At 32.9% G+C, this 16,305-nt stretch overlaps 2 protein-coding genes across 3 annotated transcripts in view; one reads left to right on the top strand and one right to left on the bottom strand.

Moving 5' to 3' along the window:
* Positions 1–16,305, top strand: part of LOC125830831 (40S ribosomal protein S9-2) — a 396,173-nt gene that overhangs the window by 248,464 nt on the left and 131,404 nt on the right. The window lies entirely within an intron of this gene.
* On the bottom strand, positions 1,744–3,100 carry LOC125830826 (leucine-rich repeat extensin-like protein 4). The gene has a single exon (XM_049510001.1). It carries the CDS (start codon positions 2,934–2,936, stop codon positions 1,749–1,751), a length of 1,188 nt encoding a protein of 395 aa, XP_049365958.1. The 5' UTR covers positions 2,937–3,100; the 3' UTR covers positions 1,744–1,748.

Below are 16,305 nucleotides of genomic sequence, written 5' to 3'. Positions count from 1 at the left end.
CATGCTAAAATAAGTTTAATAAGTATTAGTTACATGACTAAATATTAAAGGAAATTAAATTACATTATGTATTTGAATTGTCTAAACCAATGTAAAACCAAAGAACAAATATTCAATATTATTGTCATTCTTAGTGTTGAATTGATTTTCATTTTGCATTAGTATTAATTTGATTTTGATTTAAGCTTTATTATAATTACCAACATCCGTGGACTATAATCTTTATTGAATCATTTAGAATTCTAAGTTTCAAACTTGAAATAATATATTAAAAGATAAAAACTATGAAAAAGTATAAGAAATATTTAAAAATTATATCAAAGTAAATATTTTTATGTATAAAATAAAATTTTAAAATTATATATATAATGTCGGGTTGGTTTGGTCTCGGGTTAGTTTTTTTTTAGTTAAAACCAAACCAACCCAAATATAGTCAGGTTTTTTTTTTTTAATACCAAATCAAATCAAACCAACCACTTGTTAGATTTTTTTTCTCGGTTTACGATTTAATTCGATTTTCGATTCGATTTTGTACACCCCTATTGGGCCTGTATGTTGTTGAATGCTCAAACACAATGAATGATCAACATGACAAGTGAGGATAGGACTTAGGAGTGACTCTTCCTCACATACCACATATCATGATTTTATTTTATTTTTGTATATATAGCATGAATTTCAACCATTTTGTCATTGGTTTGTGATATTTGCCTTTCAAGATATGGACAATAAACGAAAACATTCCAACAGTATCCCTCAACACTACAACAAATTCAGCCTAGGACCACACTAATTCTTCTAACACAATCTATATATAATATAAAGCTAGATAAAAGAAATGTGAAATGGGTTTAAGATTATGTAGAGCGGATTGAAGTGAGTCTTTTTTAAAACTAATGTGGAGCAGAACGGGTTACGGTATATGTGATTTTATGTGAATTCAAATTTAATTTTAACTTTTTACATGTTATAATAGCAATAGAACATTATTTATTAAGATAATTTCTTTAAAACTACTAAAATATTTAAGATAGTAAATAAGGTTCAATAAAAAATAATACAATTTCTTACATGTTTCCCAATTAACCTCTACAAAATGAATTTTTAAGTAACTATCCTATTAAATTAATAATAACTTAATGAAAAATGAATTTATTTTTATAAATTTGATTTTTAGTAACAAATTTAACTAGAAAAACAAATATTAAAAATATTATGTGAGGCGGGTTCATACAGGGTAGATTGAAAATAAAAAAAAATTGTAATATGGGGCGGATTAAGAATTTTGCGGGTTAAGCTCAACCCGCTTTGCCGCCACCCCGCACCACCTCATTGCCATCCCTAGTTTTCCATATTAGATGGCGGACACCCTACATTTCTAAAGAATATATATCTAGATTGTAGAAAAAGAAATTAAAGTTGATCCGCAGTGTGAGAATTCCCGACTACTGATGAGGAATTATGATTACTAGAGGTGGGTGAAACCCATAAGTGTCCTAATTTAATACTAGTATTTACAATTCATAATGCAACATAAAGAAATAAGGAAGATAAATAAATTTGAAAGGTACAAGTCATAACTTGCGTGTGCATTGATGATAGTGCTCAATTGTTGTCACTCAAAAATAAATAAAATAGTAGTAGTAGTAATTTTTTTTTTATTATTATTTTTTATTTTTTTTTTGGTTTTTCACCGGGTGTTTGGTACCCAAGTTGGAGTCCGACTATGTCTGGCAATAGCAGTTTTTTCATCCACAAACAAGAGGCTTTACTGCAGGTACTCTAAGGCAACTGAGACTTCCACCTGGAATGACAGAGCATTCAGGTTGAGGCCTTTGCATTTGTCTTCCTGGAATACAGTTCAATGAGAAATCAATACCCACATTTTTCAAAGGAAGTTTGTCACAATCCTGGCTCAACTCAGAGAAGAAATTGTAAGCAAGAGTCAAATTCACAAGGTTTCTTAGTGAACAAACCAAGTCTGGTAAATCTCCAGATAACTTGTTATGTCCCAAGTTGAGAACCTCAATGCCACTCAAACAAGAAAGGGTATCAGGCAAATGCCCCATTAGTGAATTGAAACTCACATCTAGAACTTGCAAATCCGTCCACAACCCCACGCCTTCTGGTATACAACCATTTAAGTCGTTGTTTAAGAACAAAATCTCCTTAATTCTCGGACCCATGTACCCTAAACTAAAAGGAATGTTCCCACTAAACTTATTATTAGCAAAATTAATCACTGAAGCAGGGGAATTCCCTAAACTCTGAGGTAGTTCACCATCAAACTGGTTATTATTAAGAAAAATAGCATCAAGTTTTCTGTTGAACAGATCCTCAGGAATTGGCCCTGTGAAACTGTTGAATCTGAGATCTAAATAAAGAAGATTTGGGATGAATAGTACTGTAGTAGGGAATGGACCAGAGAAATGGTTGTTACTAAGGTCTAGTTCAACGAGTGAAGACAGATCTCTGAATGTTTGTGGAATTATACCTGAAAATCTGTTGGTATTGAGGTGAATGAGAGAAATATCTGTTAAGTAAGACAGTTCTTTAACAACAGTGCCTTGAAGATTTGCATGATTGAGATCTATACCTGTAACAACTGGGTCTGTTGGGTTGCCCATGTAATCTTGAGAGTTTGTGCAGAAAATTCCTCTGTAAGTACACACATTTGGACCCACCCAATTCTTCAAAATCCCCATTGGATCATCAGTGATTGCAGATTTCCATGCTTGAAGAGCAGTGTAAGCCGAATTTTGACTTGGGACAACACCTGGGCTTGGGCTGTTGATCCCTCCACCAAACCAAACACCTCCAGGTCCAACACCAACGCCAACACCAACACCAACACCAACACCAACACCAACACCAGCACCAACAACTTCAGTAACTATGATTTGAAGGAGCAAAACCACAAAGCAAATTCCCCCCATTTTTGGTCAAACAAGAGGCGTTTCGTTTTTTTGCAAGGTTGCACAAAATGTGATTGTAGCATTGATGAGAGACGATGTGGGTTTAGTTGGTGCTTCTTCAATGAGAGGTTTATTGCTACTCTCGTTTTACACTACATATTTAATACAGTCAGCATTGCAATTGCAATTGTAATTATTAATAAAAGCTTTACTTGTGTATAACAGCTGACTTGTCATTGATGACCAACTGTTCATGAAAATGAAGTTATGCCCAATTTCTACAAACGACGACTTTTTTTTTTCTTCTCTTGCCAGTATTGCTTGTTAAATAATTTAACTATTACTTTAATTAAAAGTGGGTGAGATCATTATGGGTTCATAATGATTGTGAGACAATGAATTCGTTCAAAAATTAATGGTGAAGCCATGTTCATCCATTTCCCTTTTTGATTATAAAATAAGGTTACAAATGAACCCGGAACCTTTACTTAAAAAAGGGAAAACCTTATCTACCGCACCACGATTGAATTTAAATTTTCAAAATTTAACAAAAGGCTCTTTTCTCCATAGTTTTTTGATAAATTTAAAAACTAAATAGATGTTTTAATATCATTCATCTGCTACCCGACTCAGTAAATAGGTTGCATGTTTCTTCTTCTTATTATATACTATATTGTTAAAAATAAATAAATTTTATGATACTGCACGGGTGATATTCATGACTAGTAGTGGGTGGGCACATCAGTGGAGACACTTCTAGTAAGGGAGTAGCTGATACTCCCCAACCATATTGGTTGATCATTATATTAAGCTAGCGTTTAATTCTAAGTTTACAAATATTTTTGGTAAATAATATTTGAACCAAGTTTTTGGTGAAATTACACCATATGTTTGGCCCCAAATTTTTTCAAGAATATTTGACTATTTCAGAAAAGATGATTTATACTCATAAGTTCTACAAACTATTAAAATACCCATAAATTTGTATTATCATTTTATAATGCATATGTTCCGTTAAAAAATAACCTTATAATATAATTGATAACGATCAACAATAACAAAATAACAACGTAGGCAAGATCCGAGATCGATCCCCCTTCAATGCCTTCTGAGTCGAGCTTGTTGCATAGGGCTTGCCTAGTGCAATTTACTTCCCCTGTGTGGTTTGCAGGCTATTACACAGTGGGGGTTTACCCAGTGCTAGGGGTGTACATGGCCGGGTTGGCTCGGGTTTTTCAAATATCAAACCAAACCATTTATGTCGGATTTTAAATTTATAAACCAAACCAAACCAATAAAACTCGGGTTTTTCAACCTCAGGTTTTTTCGGATTTTTTGATTTTTCGGTAAAGTATTCATGCAAACATATAATTTACTTGTACTTCAAATATTTCTTTAGTCCTACCAAAATACAATTATCTAAGATGTTTCTTAAAAATATAACACAATATGATATGATTAATGACACTAAAATATCCAACAAAAATAATAATAATGAAATCGCGTGAAAAAAATATTGCAAATTAACAAGTCATAATGAAAATGATCATAATTTAAATGTACTAAATCATGCTAAAATTAAGTTTAATAAGTATTAGTTACATGACTAAATATTAAAGAAAATTAAAATTAGATTATGTATTTTAATTGTCTAAACCAATGTAAAACTAAAGAACAAATATTCAATATTATTGTCATTCTTAATGTTGAATTGATTTTCTTTTTGCATTAGTATTAGTTTGATTTTGATTTAAGCTTTATTATAATTACCAACATCTGTGGACTATAATCTTTATTGACCCATTCATAATTCTAAGTTTTAAACTTGAAATAATATATTAAAAGATAAAAACTATGGAAAAATATAAGAAATATTTAAAAATTATATCAAAGTAAATATTTTTATGTATAAAATAAAATTTTAAAATTATATATATAAATTCGGGTTGGTTTGGTCTCGGGTTGGTTTTTTTTAGTTAAACCAAACCAACCCAAATATAGTCGGTTTTTTTTTCAAAACCAAACCAAGTCAAACCAAATCACTAGTCGGGTTTCTTTTTTCCGGGTTGACTCAGTTTGCGGTTTGGTTTGGTTTTCGGTTCAGTTTTGTACACCCCTACCCAGTGCGCACAAAGTGCTCACCACAGAGTGATCACCCGAAGGGCAGAGGTTGTAGCGGCTGCGGGTTATCCTGGGGTTCCAAAAAAAAAAAAACATAGGCAATACAATACATTAATTGTATACTCAAACTTGTCACTGATTCAGTTATAATTATAACTCATTAAACACTAATTGTTCTTTTTTCTCAATTTTGTCACTCAAATTATAACTCAAACTTTTTCGGAGGAGGTAGTAACAAATATTAGTTGTAATTAATAAATAATGAGTATTTTTTTTTATAAAACATAAATGTTTGGGGTAATTTTTGAATTTCTTAAAATTCCCAAATATATTTGCGAAGTTATATGACCAAACACCACTTCTTAAGTTTTTCCCAAGTATTCTTGGGGCCAAACGGGTCCTAAATATAATTGTCTCATATTAGTTGATCACCTTACTAAATTAAAAAATATATTAATTAATTTTTTTCTATATTATTCTTGCAATTAATTCTTTTTGAAAGTGTTCACATTTATTTGTAAAATTCCCAAAAAATTTTTAAGGGGTAAACTAGTAAAATCATCTTTTTATTTATTATTTCCTAAGCACCGTACGAAATAGAAAATGATAAACTAATAAGAGACGAAGAGAATATTGTGAAAAGAATATTTTAAGTAGTAATGCACGTGCATGCGGAGTTATGTAATAAGTAATTTCGTATAATCACATTATTGATATAAAGATCTGAGTAAATAATTATACATAAGAAAATTAGCGCTTAAGTTTATTTGATTAATCAATTGGTCATCTTATTACATGCATGGTTGGATACTATCTGAACTTATGAATATGAATATGGACAATCAAAATTCAATTAAATATATGTGATTTATTTACTAATTAAATTTTATGACAAACATGCGATAGAAGTTATTTTTTTGGATTAAGACATAAGTAACCCCTTAAATTATGATCGAATCTCAACGACATACTTAGGCTGAACATTAAAAATTTTAATTTTAATTTTAGGCTGCACATTAAAATTAAAACTTAATCAGGGTCCTATTACAAGAAGCGGAGCTAGAGTATACTTAGGCTGACCAAGCGAACACCCTTCATCAGAAAATTATACTGTAAATGCTAGTAAAATAATACGTGAAATGCTTAAATATCATATTTTGGACACCTTATTGCCCGGAGATTTAGGCTCCTTGAAGAAGCCAAGGTTAAGTGTGTTTGCCCGTTTGAATCTTAGCTTTTTTTAGCCTTTTTATTCGCTTTAAGTCTATTTTTTTTCCAATTTAAAAGGAGCTTTTGTTATTTTTTAAATAATTCAAAATTAATATTAGTTATTAAAATAATTCTTAATAAGAGACCTACAATTTTAGAATCTAAGGGGAAAAATAAGTTTAGCAGCCTATTGGATTTTTATTCAATTTGACTTTTGATTCTTTTTTTTTTTTTTAAAATAAAATTAAAGTAATGATTTAATTTAAAGTTAATAAGTAGAACCCTAAATAATTTCTATAAAGCGAAAAAGCTCCATATATAATTTTCTTTAAAATCAACTCGCTTGATTCTACTCTTTATTTTTCATATCTTGTTGTTAATGTTGTCGCCATCGAAGGTTGATGGAGCTTGAACCGTAAAAGTGATCTCATTCTAAGTTGCATTTTGACCTCTCTCTTATTTTTTTTCCTATGTTCATTCACTTGTATTAAATTAAACATGAACCTTAAAAGTTAAATATTATGCAGTTTGATTTTACAAATTTGAATACATTTGTTCATAAAAATATTAATTACTCCATGCGTTTCAAAAAGAATGATCTCATTTCCCTTTTAGTCAGTTTAAAAAAGAACGACCTCTTTCTTTTTTTGGTAACATTTTAATTTCAACTTTCCACGTGACATGTTTAAAGCCACAAGATTAAATGACAATTTTTTACATTTGACATAACTTTAATTTAGGACCACAAGATTCAAAAGTCTTCTTTATTTTCTTAAACTTCCTGCCTAGTCAAACTAGACCATTCTTTTTGAAACGTGGAGGAAGTATTAATAGTACTTAGTTTAATTTTAAAAAATTTAGTACACTTATTAATCCAAAAAAAAATGTACTTGTACAATTTTTGGCTCCGCTACTGCCTTTTACTCCCGTAAACTATTTTAAAATGAAACAAATATACCCTAAATGCTTACATGACATAGAGAGTGTACGACCCTCATGAAAGCAAGCGAACAACGAAAAAATTGGACACATGTCCTTTTCTAATTGGTCTATTTACAATTAGTTAGTCCTCATATTTATTGACATTAAACTTATATAAATTTAATTATTTTCATTTATTTTTTGTAAACTACTTATTTCCCTCCTCACTTTAAGTTTTTTTTAACCTTTTATTAATTTTGTATCTTTTCACTTTCATTTTTTTGTTAAAAAATTTACATGTATTTTATTATTTTATTTTATTTTTAAAAAGTGTTCTTTAATTTTAATGATTTAACTTTTTTATTATTTTTTTATTTGATTTTCTTCACTTATTTTGATATCCATATGAAATTAACTTATTTTTAATACAAGACATTTAATATTAAATTTGAAATCAAATCAAAAGGAAAGACAAAGAAAACAAAAAGAATAATAAAAAAATCAAATGAAACAAAAGAGAGTAAAAACAATGAATGTAGTTAAAAAAAGTTTAAATATAAGGAAAAAAATTATATATATATATATATACTAGTTTTTCGACATGTGCATTGCATGTGATTATAAATTCAGAAAATTTAAGTGAAGATTTGAATAATAAGTTTTGCTCAAAATAATATTGCAGATTCCTTTGTGAAAGTTCAGTGTAGATCGTCATATATATCTCTTATTCACGCGAACCTATGAAGGTGGTCAATGAAAATTTTTATTAGTTAAATGCAATAATGTATCTATTTATTTCAATTTGATGAGGTTAAATCATGTAATTATTCGTATCTCACTAATATTACCTTAAAGCTGACATTTGTTGTGTATTTTCTTGCACACACACACGCACACGCACACGCACACGCACACGCACACGCACATGCACACACACACACACACACACCTATATATATATATATAGAGAGAGAGAGAGAGAGAGAGAGAGAGAGAGGGGTGGTATAGTAATACGAAAAATTATTGATAAAAAGTTAATATAAAGAAAGATGAAAGATATAAATAATTAATGTAATAACTATGAGAATTCATAATATTATAACTAAAGAATGTAAAAGAGTGTGAATAATGTTTGCAATAATTAACAATAAGTAGTAATAACTAAGAGAATTTATAATGATATTACTAAAGAATTAATGTGCAATAGATGAATTACTAATAACTTTTATACTTACATAAATAAATATGACTTATTAATTAATGTTACTATTTTTTTTATAGTTATTAGATTTTACTTTAGCGTAGGGACAAAATGAAAATGTTTATTCATTACTACAAAATATAAAATTTATTTTGTTAATGATAAATTTTAAATGATTCATATATATTCACATATTTTCACATTTGATGTGAGTTTTTTCTTAAAAGAACTTGGAACATTTTAAAATAATATATTTTGAAGTTAAAAGATCTTGTTAACTTGATAATACATTCGTGACATATAAATACCTACCCAAATATATATATATATATATATATATATATATATATATATATAAAAAATATTTATCTCATAAAAATTAGCTATTAAATAAATAATAAAATTAAAATAATTCAAATTTCAACTGACGTTATTACAAGTCATATGAACTTTTCTTCATTGAAAATACTGAAATATTAAGAAATAGTAAAATTAGTAAAACAAAAGGTCAATGTTTATATAGTAATAACTATTTTGATGAAAATTTTCTGACAATCTAAATCACATAAGAAGCATTGATAAATAAAGTCATTATTTTGTCTTGATCATCAAAAAAACAAACCGTGACAATTCTCTAACTCCTGAGAAGTTTAATAATGCTGGAAAAAGATATTCAGAAGCATTATCTACATCACAAGAGAATTTTTTAACAAAAACAAATGAATTTAGACCACATAATGTTAACTTCATATATTGGAACATTACATAATAATGTATACACTAATGAAAAAAATAATTATTGTGTCATCAGAATTATTTTCCTTAAGTACTCGAGGTTAAGAAATATACCCTCTAAGGATAGAATGACTTACTTAATCAGAATAGTGGTACTTGATATGCCGCTAAATTTCGAAGTCACTCAACGACAATAAATCATACGAAATTTTTTTAAAATGCAAGAAGAAGAAGGGTAGAAGATTTAAAAAATATGTGGTTGAAAAATGAGAGGAAGCCCCTCTATTTATAGTCAACAAAGGGTAGTATGAACAAATATTTTATGTGTCTTATCTGAAAAGTCATGACCATTTCGAGAAGTCATAACCCTTTGGAAAAGTCACAACTCTTTGGAAAAGTCATAACTCTTTGGAAAAGTCACAACTCATCAAAAAATCACAACCCTTTGAAAAAAGTCACAACTCATTGGAAAAGTCACAACCTAAATTACGGATATTACAGTAATTTAACATTCAAGTTAGCAGTTCATGCTTTTAAGGTAATATATATATATATACACGTGGTAGCGCATGTAATATACGCTTCCAACTTTACCTGGTTCAAGGTGTCACATCATCACAAAAATGCACAAAAATATAGAAAAATTGAGTTGAGGGGAGGGGGAGGGGGAGTCATAGGACCCGAGTTAAGTTAAGGTGTGTCGTTGAGATTTCAATCATAATTTAGGGGATACTTATGTCTTATCCCTATAGTTTACCTTTTTTTTCAAAAATAAAATAAAATTGAATAAGCCAAAATGATCATTTTATTAGTAGAACACATATGTACAAAAGTCTCAAACAAGTCATGATATTTTATAATCAGAAGATTAGATGTCTGGTTATTATCTATGGTTATTATTGTTCTTCCTTCGATTGGTACCTCATGAATCGTGTTATAAACAACTGCTAGGTAAATTTCTCAAGCAAGGATATCTATAAATTGATAAGTTGTAGAAGGTTTAGGGCATGTAATAAAAAGATGTTCATATGACTCATGTACGGAACTATCAAACCTGTCCTTGCATGAAAATCCCCAATTAGTAACCCTTTTTCCACAATCTCCATAAGAAAAAAGAAAACCTTTAAAGGAATACCTTTTTTTTTCCATATAAACTTATAGACCTCCTGCACATTTCCTGATTGTCTGATAATTTTCCATGCACTACTGATAGTGAATTTGCCTGAGTTGTGTAGCATCCACTATGGTGTAACATCTCAAAAATTTCTAGGCAAAAATCCAATTCTTTCTGTGTACGCTTATAGGATCGAATTGGGTGATTCTTAATTCTGTAAAGGTGTTAAGATCAATTCCTATATATGGAAAGTGCTTTGGATATAAATTAAAGTCATAAGAATCCACTAATACAAAGTTGAGTTGAAAGTTTCCTTACCGATTGTGTTTTGGTGCATGAATTTACTTTGGTTTCCTCCTTATAAAAAAAAGAGAATGAGAAAAAGTTTGAAATTTGAAATAACAAAGAAAGTGTGATGAAATAAAGGGGGTGTCCAATAAATTGAAAGAAATTGAAGTTTGAGTATCCAAGTGAGAAGAATGAAAAGAACTTGAGAAGAGGTGAAGATGAGTACAACAATGCTTTTAAAAAGGTAAAGTCCCTAAGCTAGATTAACCATACATTTACCCTCAGCCCTATTATAAGCCTAAAAAGACCTTTGAGATCTTGCATGAACAAGATTCAGTGATGATTGAAAATATGGGTAAACCTATGAGATGAAGTTGCATATATTTATCTTTCAGAGTAACAATTGTATTGATTCCTAACTTCGTGATTGATTTTCTTTGTGAGAGCATGAAATCTTTATTGATCTGAGGGCACTTGAATGCATTTGTTGAAATTCTTTGATGATTGGAAAATATGGGTAAACCTATTTGATGAAGTTGCATGTATTTCTCTTTCAGAGAGTAAGAGTTGCATTGATTCCTAATTTCTTTATTCGCCACTTAATTTTTTTAAAGAAATTATGAAAACTCAATGTAAAAGACTTTAACAGATTAAGTCTTAAAAATTTAGAGAAAAAAGGTAAAAGGTTCATATTTTCACTTCAAAAGGTGTTAACACTCAAAGTGACCGCTAACGTACGGTTATCCGATAATTTATATTATTCGGCTAGTTTAAGAAAAAATGTAGATTAAATAAATGAAAAGGAAATTTTTGTTTTTAGACATTTTAAGACCATAACTTAGTCACTTGGAATATTTTTTGGAAAAGAGATAAGATTCAATGAAAAAGGTAATTTATTTTAAGAAAAGAAATCAACACAAAGAAACATGAATTTAATTAAGTTAAAGAAAGCTAAATTTTACATTAAAACAAATAACAATTGTATATTTAAATATGTAAAGAACACATTTTTGGGTCCAAGTCTGATTTCCTGTTCGCCTGGATCAACAACTTGGGCCTTACTACTGCTGATTTGGGCTTTGCCCCAATTTCTGCTTGTATCTCCAATGTATACCGGTGTATATATGTTGCTTTCCTGGTATATTACCTGTATGCAAGCTATGTAACGTCCTAGTTTTAGCCTCCAACACCTGTATATTAGCTTCCCTTTCACATATTTGCTTCCATTTTCAAACTCCATACACTTGCTTCCCATTTCGATGAGACAGACTCGATAAGAAAGAAAAATGAGCCTCCATGGCTCAATAAAAATGCAAAGGAAAGTCCCAATGGAGTCAAACGAGAGGGTTACTTGTCACGACCCAAGCCTAGGGCCTAGACGTGACCGGCGAATGGGGAACCCGAAGGAACCCCAAACAAGCCTCATAGCATATCATTACACATCCTTGGTCGCGGAAGAAATTAAAATGACCATAAGCGATAAGCATAATCAAGGGGAAGTCGGGACTAATGGAGCAAGAGAAAAAGAGAATGATACATAAATACCATAGATGAGTCAACTCAAGCATAATACACAACTTGTCTAACACCACCTCTAAACATGGTTACTTAGCGGGGCCAAGACAAACTACCGGGCTCACCCTCATAGTCAACACATAACTAAAAAGGAAAAGTCTTATACATAGCAAGAGATCATAAGCAACGTCCTCGGAATGGAGGACTCACCAATAACCTCGATAGAAAATCGTATTAGCCACGCGGAGGATGATGGTCAAGCGATGCTCCGGTTCCTACATGGTGACATCATGTAGGCATAGAGTATGCATTAGTACGTTTGAATGTACTAAGTATATGGGATGCAATGCAATGCACAATAGATGGACATCATAGGCAAAATGCATAATCATACCCGATAGATAACATATTAATGAGATGATATGTATAATGATGCTTACATAAAAATCATATTTAGTGGGGCGTAGTACATGTGTGGCGAGTGACCATCAATATAGTATTTCCAAGGTCTACCACCCCATTTGAGAGGCGAAAGAGGTACAAACCCCTCAATGTGGTTACCCGGGCCTACCACCCCCCGAGCTAGGGACCAAGGTACAAACCCCTCGATATGGTTATACGGGCCTACTACCTCCCGTACTGGGCAACCAAGGTACCAAACCCTCGATGTGGTTACCCGGGCCTACAACCCCCCGAGCTAGGCTTGGTCGACTCACAACACTTATATAGAGAAAATCATATACATGTGTCCATTTCATCATTATTTCAGTAATTATATAACCATCCGACTCATAGGACATACATTGGACCTTCCATTTCCTAAGAATTCTATAAATGAGCATTTTATCAAACACATGGTGGGCTACTGTTCATGTAAATAAAATCATGTATTTCAAGAGTACTAAGTCCAACCAATTCCAAAATCCATATAAATCAGCCCACCAACAACATATATATATATATATCAACCTTTGTAATTTGATCGTGGAAGCATGAAAACCATAAACATCACATAATAATTCCATTTCATGATAATATGCAAAATAGACCATAATAGGGTGTGTAGTAGTAATTCCATACTTCAAGAGTTTATAAATAACCATAAGGACCCATAAACTTGAAGTAGAAATAGAGGATAAATGGTTGGACTTGTGAAAAGGAAGGTTTCCACAATCAAACCCACATACCTCAACTTTGGAGAATCCTTGATGAAGATTGGAATGGAGAATTGAAGCTTGAGATTGAGTCTTGAATCCGGAATTAGAGCTTGAGATGTTTGAATTTGGTTGAGGATCTTGGTGGAATTTTGGAGAGGGCTTAGAGAGTGTTTTTGAAGTTAAAAATGACTAAGTATGAGACATATCCTCTTTTTATAAAAAACGTCCCCAACACTTAGCCTCAAAAAAAAAAAAATAGCTCACTGGAAATTGCAAATTTGCACAGACAAGTTTTACGAAAATGGTCATAACTCCCTCATCCTAACTCAGAATGAGGTGAAACCAAGTGCGTTGGAAAGCTAACTCAAAGAGCTTTAATTTAATAGTTTGTGGCCCTTCCAGTTCCTTGTGTGCTAAGAGATATGCCCCTTTAAAGTTGACCCTCCAAATCGCATTCTTTGCGATTTTCGAATTTTGATACGGTTGCTCTAAAATTCGGGTTAGACCCATCCCTCACTCAATTTGACCCCATGAATAAGAATATGAAGTCGAATTTCTGAAATCATGCACAAATTTTGAGATATATGGAAATTACAATTATAGGTGTTTTCGAAGCACATTTTCGGACATTTTTTGGGGTCGTTTCAATATCTCCCCCTTGGGAACATTCGTCCCTGAATGTTAAAGAAACGTACATGAGAGACACAAACATGGCAATTTCAGCCCACATAAGGATGCAACCATGCACTTACACCTTATTTCAAAAACCTCAACATAGTTGTAAAACCACAATGAAATGACATTCATGTTTAACTTGTCAACTTAAACATGAATGTATGCAATGACATGGGGGCTGAACTTAAGACCTGAGATTTTATAAAGGGCTTAGATCAATACCTTAGGCTTGAGTGGAGTGGAAAAGATAAGGATATCGCCTTTGCATGTCCGCTTCGGCCTCCCAAGTAGCACTTTCAACTTGTTGATTTCTCCAAAGGACTTTAACGGAAGCCACATGTTTGTTTCTCAACCTCTTCACTTGTCTATCTAAAATCTGGATTGGAACCTCTTCATAGGTCAAATTATCTTCAACAACACCCACAACATCAAGAGGCACAATGGCATTCGGATCCCCCACACACTTCCTCAACATAGACACATGAAATACCGGATGAACCAAATCCATTTCGCTAGGCAATTCCAACTCATAAGCTACCTTGCTAATTCTCCTCATCACCTTATAAGGACCCACGTATCTTGGGCTCAACTTGCCCTTCTTACCAAAACGAACCACACCCTTCATGGGTGACACCTTCAAATAGACCCAATCACCAACTCGGAATTCAAGAGCCCTTCTCCTCACATCGGCATAGGACTTTTGGCGACTTTGGGCCATCTTCAACCTTTCTCTAATCATCCTAACCTTCTCAAGAGCCTCCATAACTAGATCTGGTCCTAACAAGGCCACCTCACCAACCTCAAACCACCCAACCGGTGATCTACAACGCCTCCCATAGAGAGCCTCAAAAGGAGCCATACCGATGCTAGAATGATAACTATTGTTATAGGCAAGCTCAATCAATGGAAGATGATCATCCCAACTACCCTTAAGCTCTAATACACAAGCCCTAAGCATATCCTCAAATGTTTGGATAGTCCTTTCGGCTTGTCCATCCGTTTGCGGGTGAAAGACCGTAGTAAGCTTAACTCTTGTACCTAGACCCCTTTGAAAGGACTTCCAAAAGTGTGAAGTAAATTGAGTACCACAGTCCGATATGATGGATAGAGGAATCCCATGCAACCTTACCAAGTCATGAATATATAACCTTGCATAATCTTCCGTCCCATATGTTGTCTTTACCGGTAGAAAATGAGCCGATTTTGTCATCCTATCAACCACCACCCAAATAGAATCAAAACCTTTTCTAGTCTTTGGTAAACCAACTACAAAATCCATATTAATTTCTTCCCACTTCCAAGTAGGAATCTCTATGTCTTGGGTTAGACCACCCGGCCTTTGATGTTCGGCCTTGACTTGTTGACAACTATGACAACCGGAGACGAATTTGGCAATGTCTTTCTTCATGCCTCCCCACCAATACACATCCCTCAAATCTCTATACATTTTGGTGGAACCGGGGTGGATGGAGTAGGAAGAATTATGAACCTCCTCAAGAATTTTCTCCCTCAAACCATCAACACAAGGCACACACAACCTACCTTGGTACCTAAGGGCACCATCTCCCCCTTGGGAGAAAACTTCCACCTTGCCCTCTTTCACCAAGGCCTTCAATTCTAACAAGGAAGAGTCAAGATCTTGTTTTGCTATCACCTCATCAACCAAGGAAGACCTAGCACCATCAACAACGACCATACCACCATTACCAACCTCTTCCAACCTAACCCCCAACCTAGCCAACCGATGCACCTCCCTAGCCATTTCCCTATCACCAATATCAACATGAGCTAGGCTACCCATAGACACCCTACTCAAAGCATCCGCCACCACATTAGCTTTATCGGGATGATAATGCACACTCATATCATAATCTTTAAGAAATTCTAGCCACCTTCTTTGTCTCAAGTTGAGATCTTTTTGGGTGAAGACATATTGGAGGCTCTTATGATCGGTGAACACATCAACATGTACCCCATACAAGTAATGACGCCAAATCTTTAAAGCAAACACCACCGCGGCTAATTCAAGATCATGCGTAGGATAGTTCTTTTCATGCACTTTGAGTTGTCTAGAAGCATAGGCTATCACCTTACCATTTTGCATTAGGACACAACCCAAGCCAACTCTAGAAGCATCACAATACACAACAAATCCCTCAAGCCCATCCGGTAGTGACAATATAGGAGCGGACACAAGTTTATCTTTCAAGGTTTGAAAACTCCTTTCGCACTCGTCGGTCCACTCAAACTTAGCCTTCTTTTGTGTCAACTTAGTCATGGGAGAAGCAATAGAAGAAAACCCATTCACAAATCTCCGGTAGTAACCCGCTAAGCCCAAAAAGCTCCTAATATCTGACGGGGTCAATGGCCTAGGCCAATTTCTAATCACATCGGTCTTCTTAGGGTCCACCTTAATACCATCCCCCGACACCACATGACCTAGGAAGGCAACCT

The sequence above is a fragment of the Solanum verrucosum genome, unplaced genomic scaffold, assembly GCF_900185275.1.
Source record: "Solanum verrucosum unplaced genomic scaffold, falcon-dt-bn FXZP01000154.1, whole genome shotgun sequence".
Lineage (NCBI taxonomy): Eukaryota > Viridiplantae > Streptophyta > Magnoliopsida > Solanales > Solanaceae > Solanum > Solanum verrucosum.
Note: the sequence above shows the minus strand (reverse complement) of the source record. Positions and strands in the feature narration are given on the sequence as shown.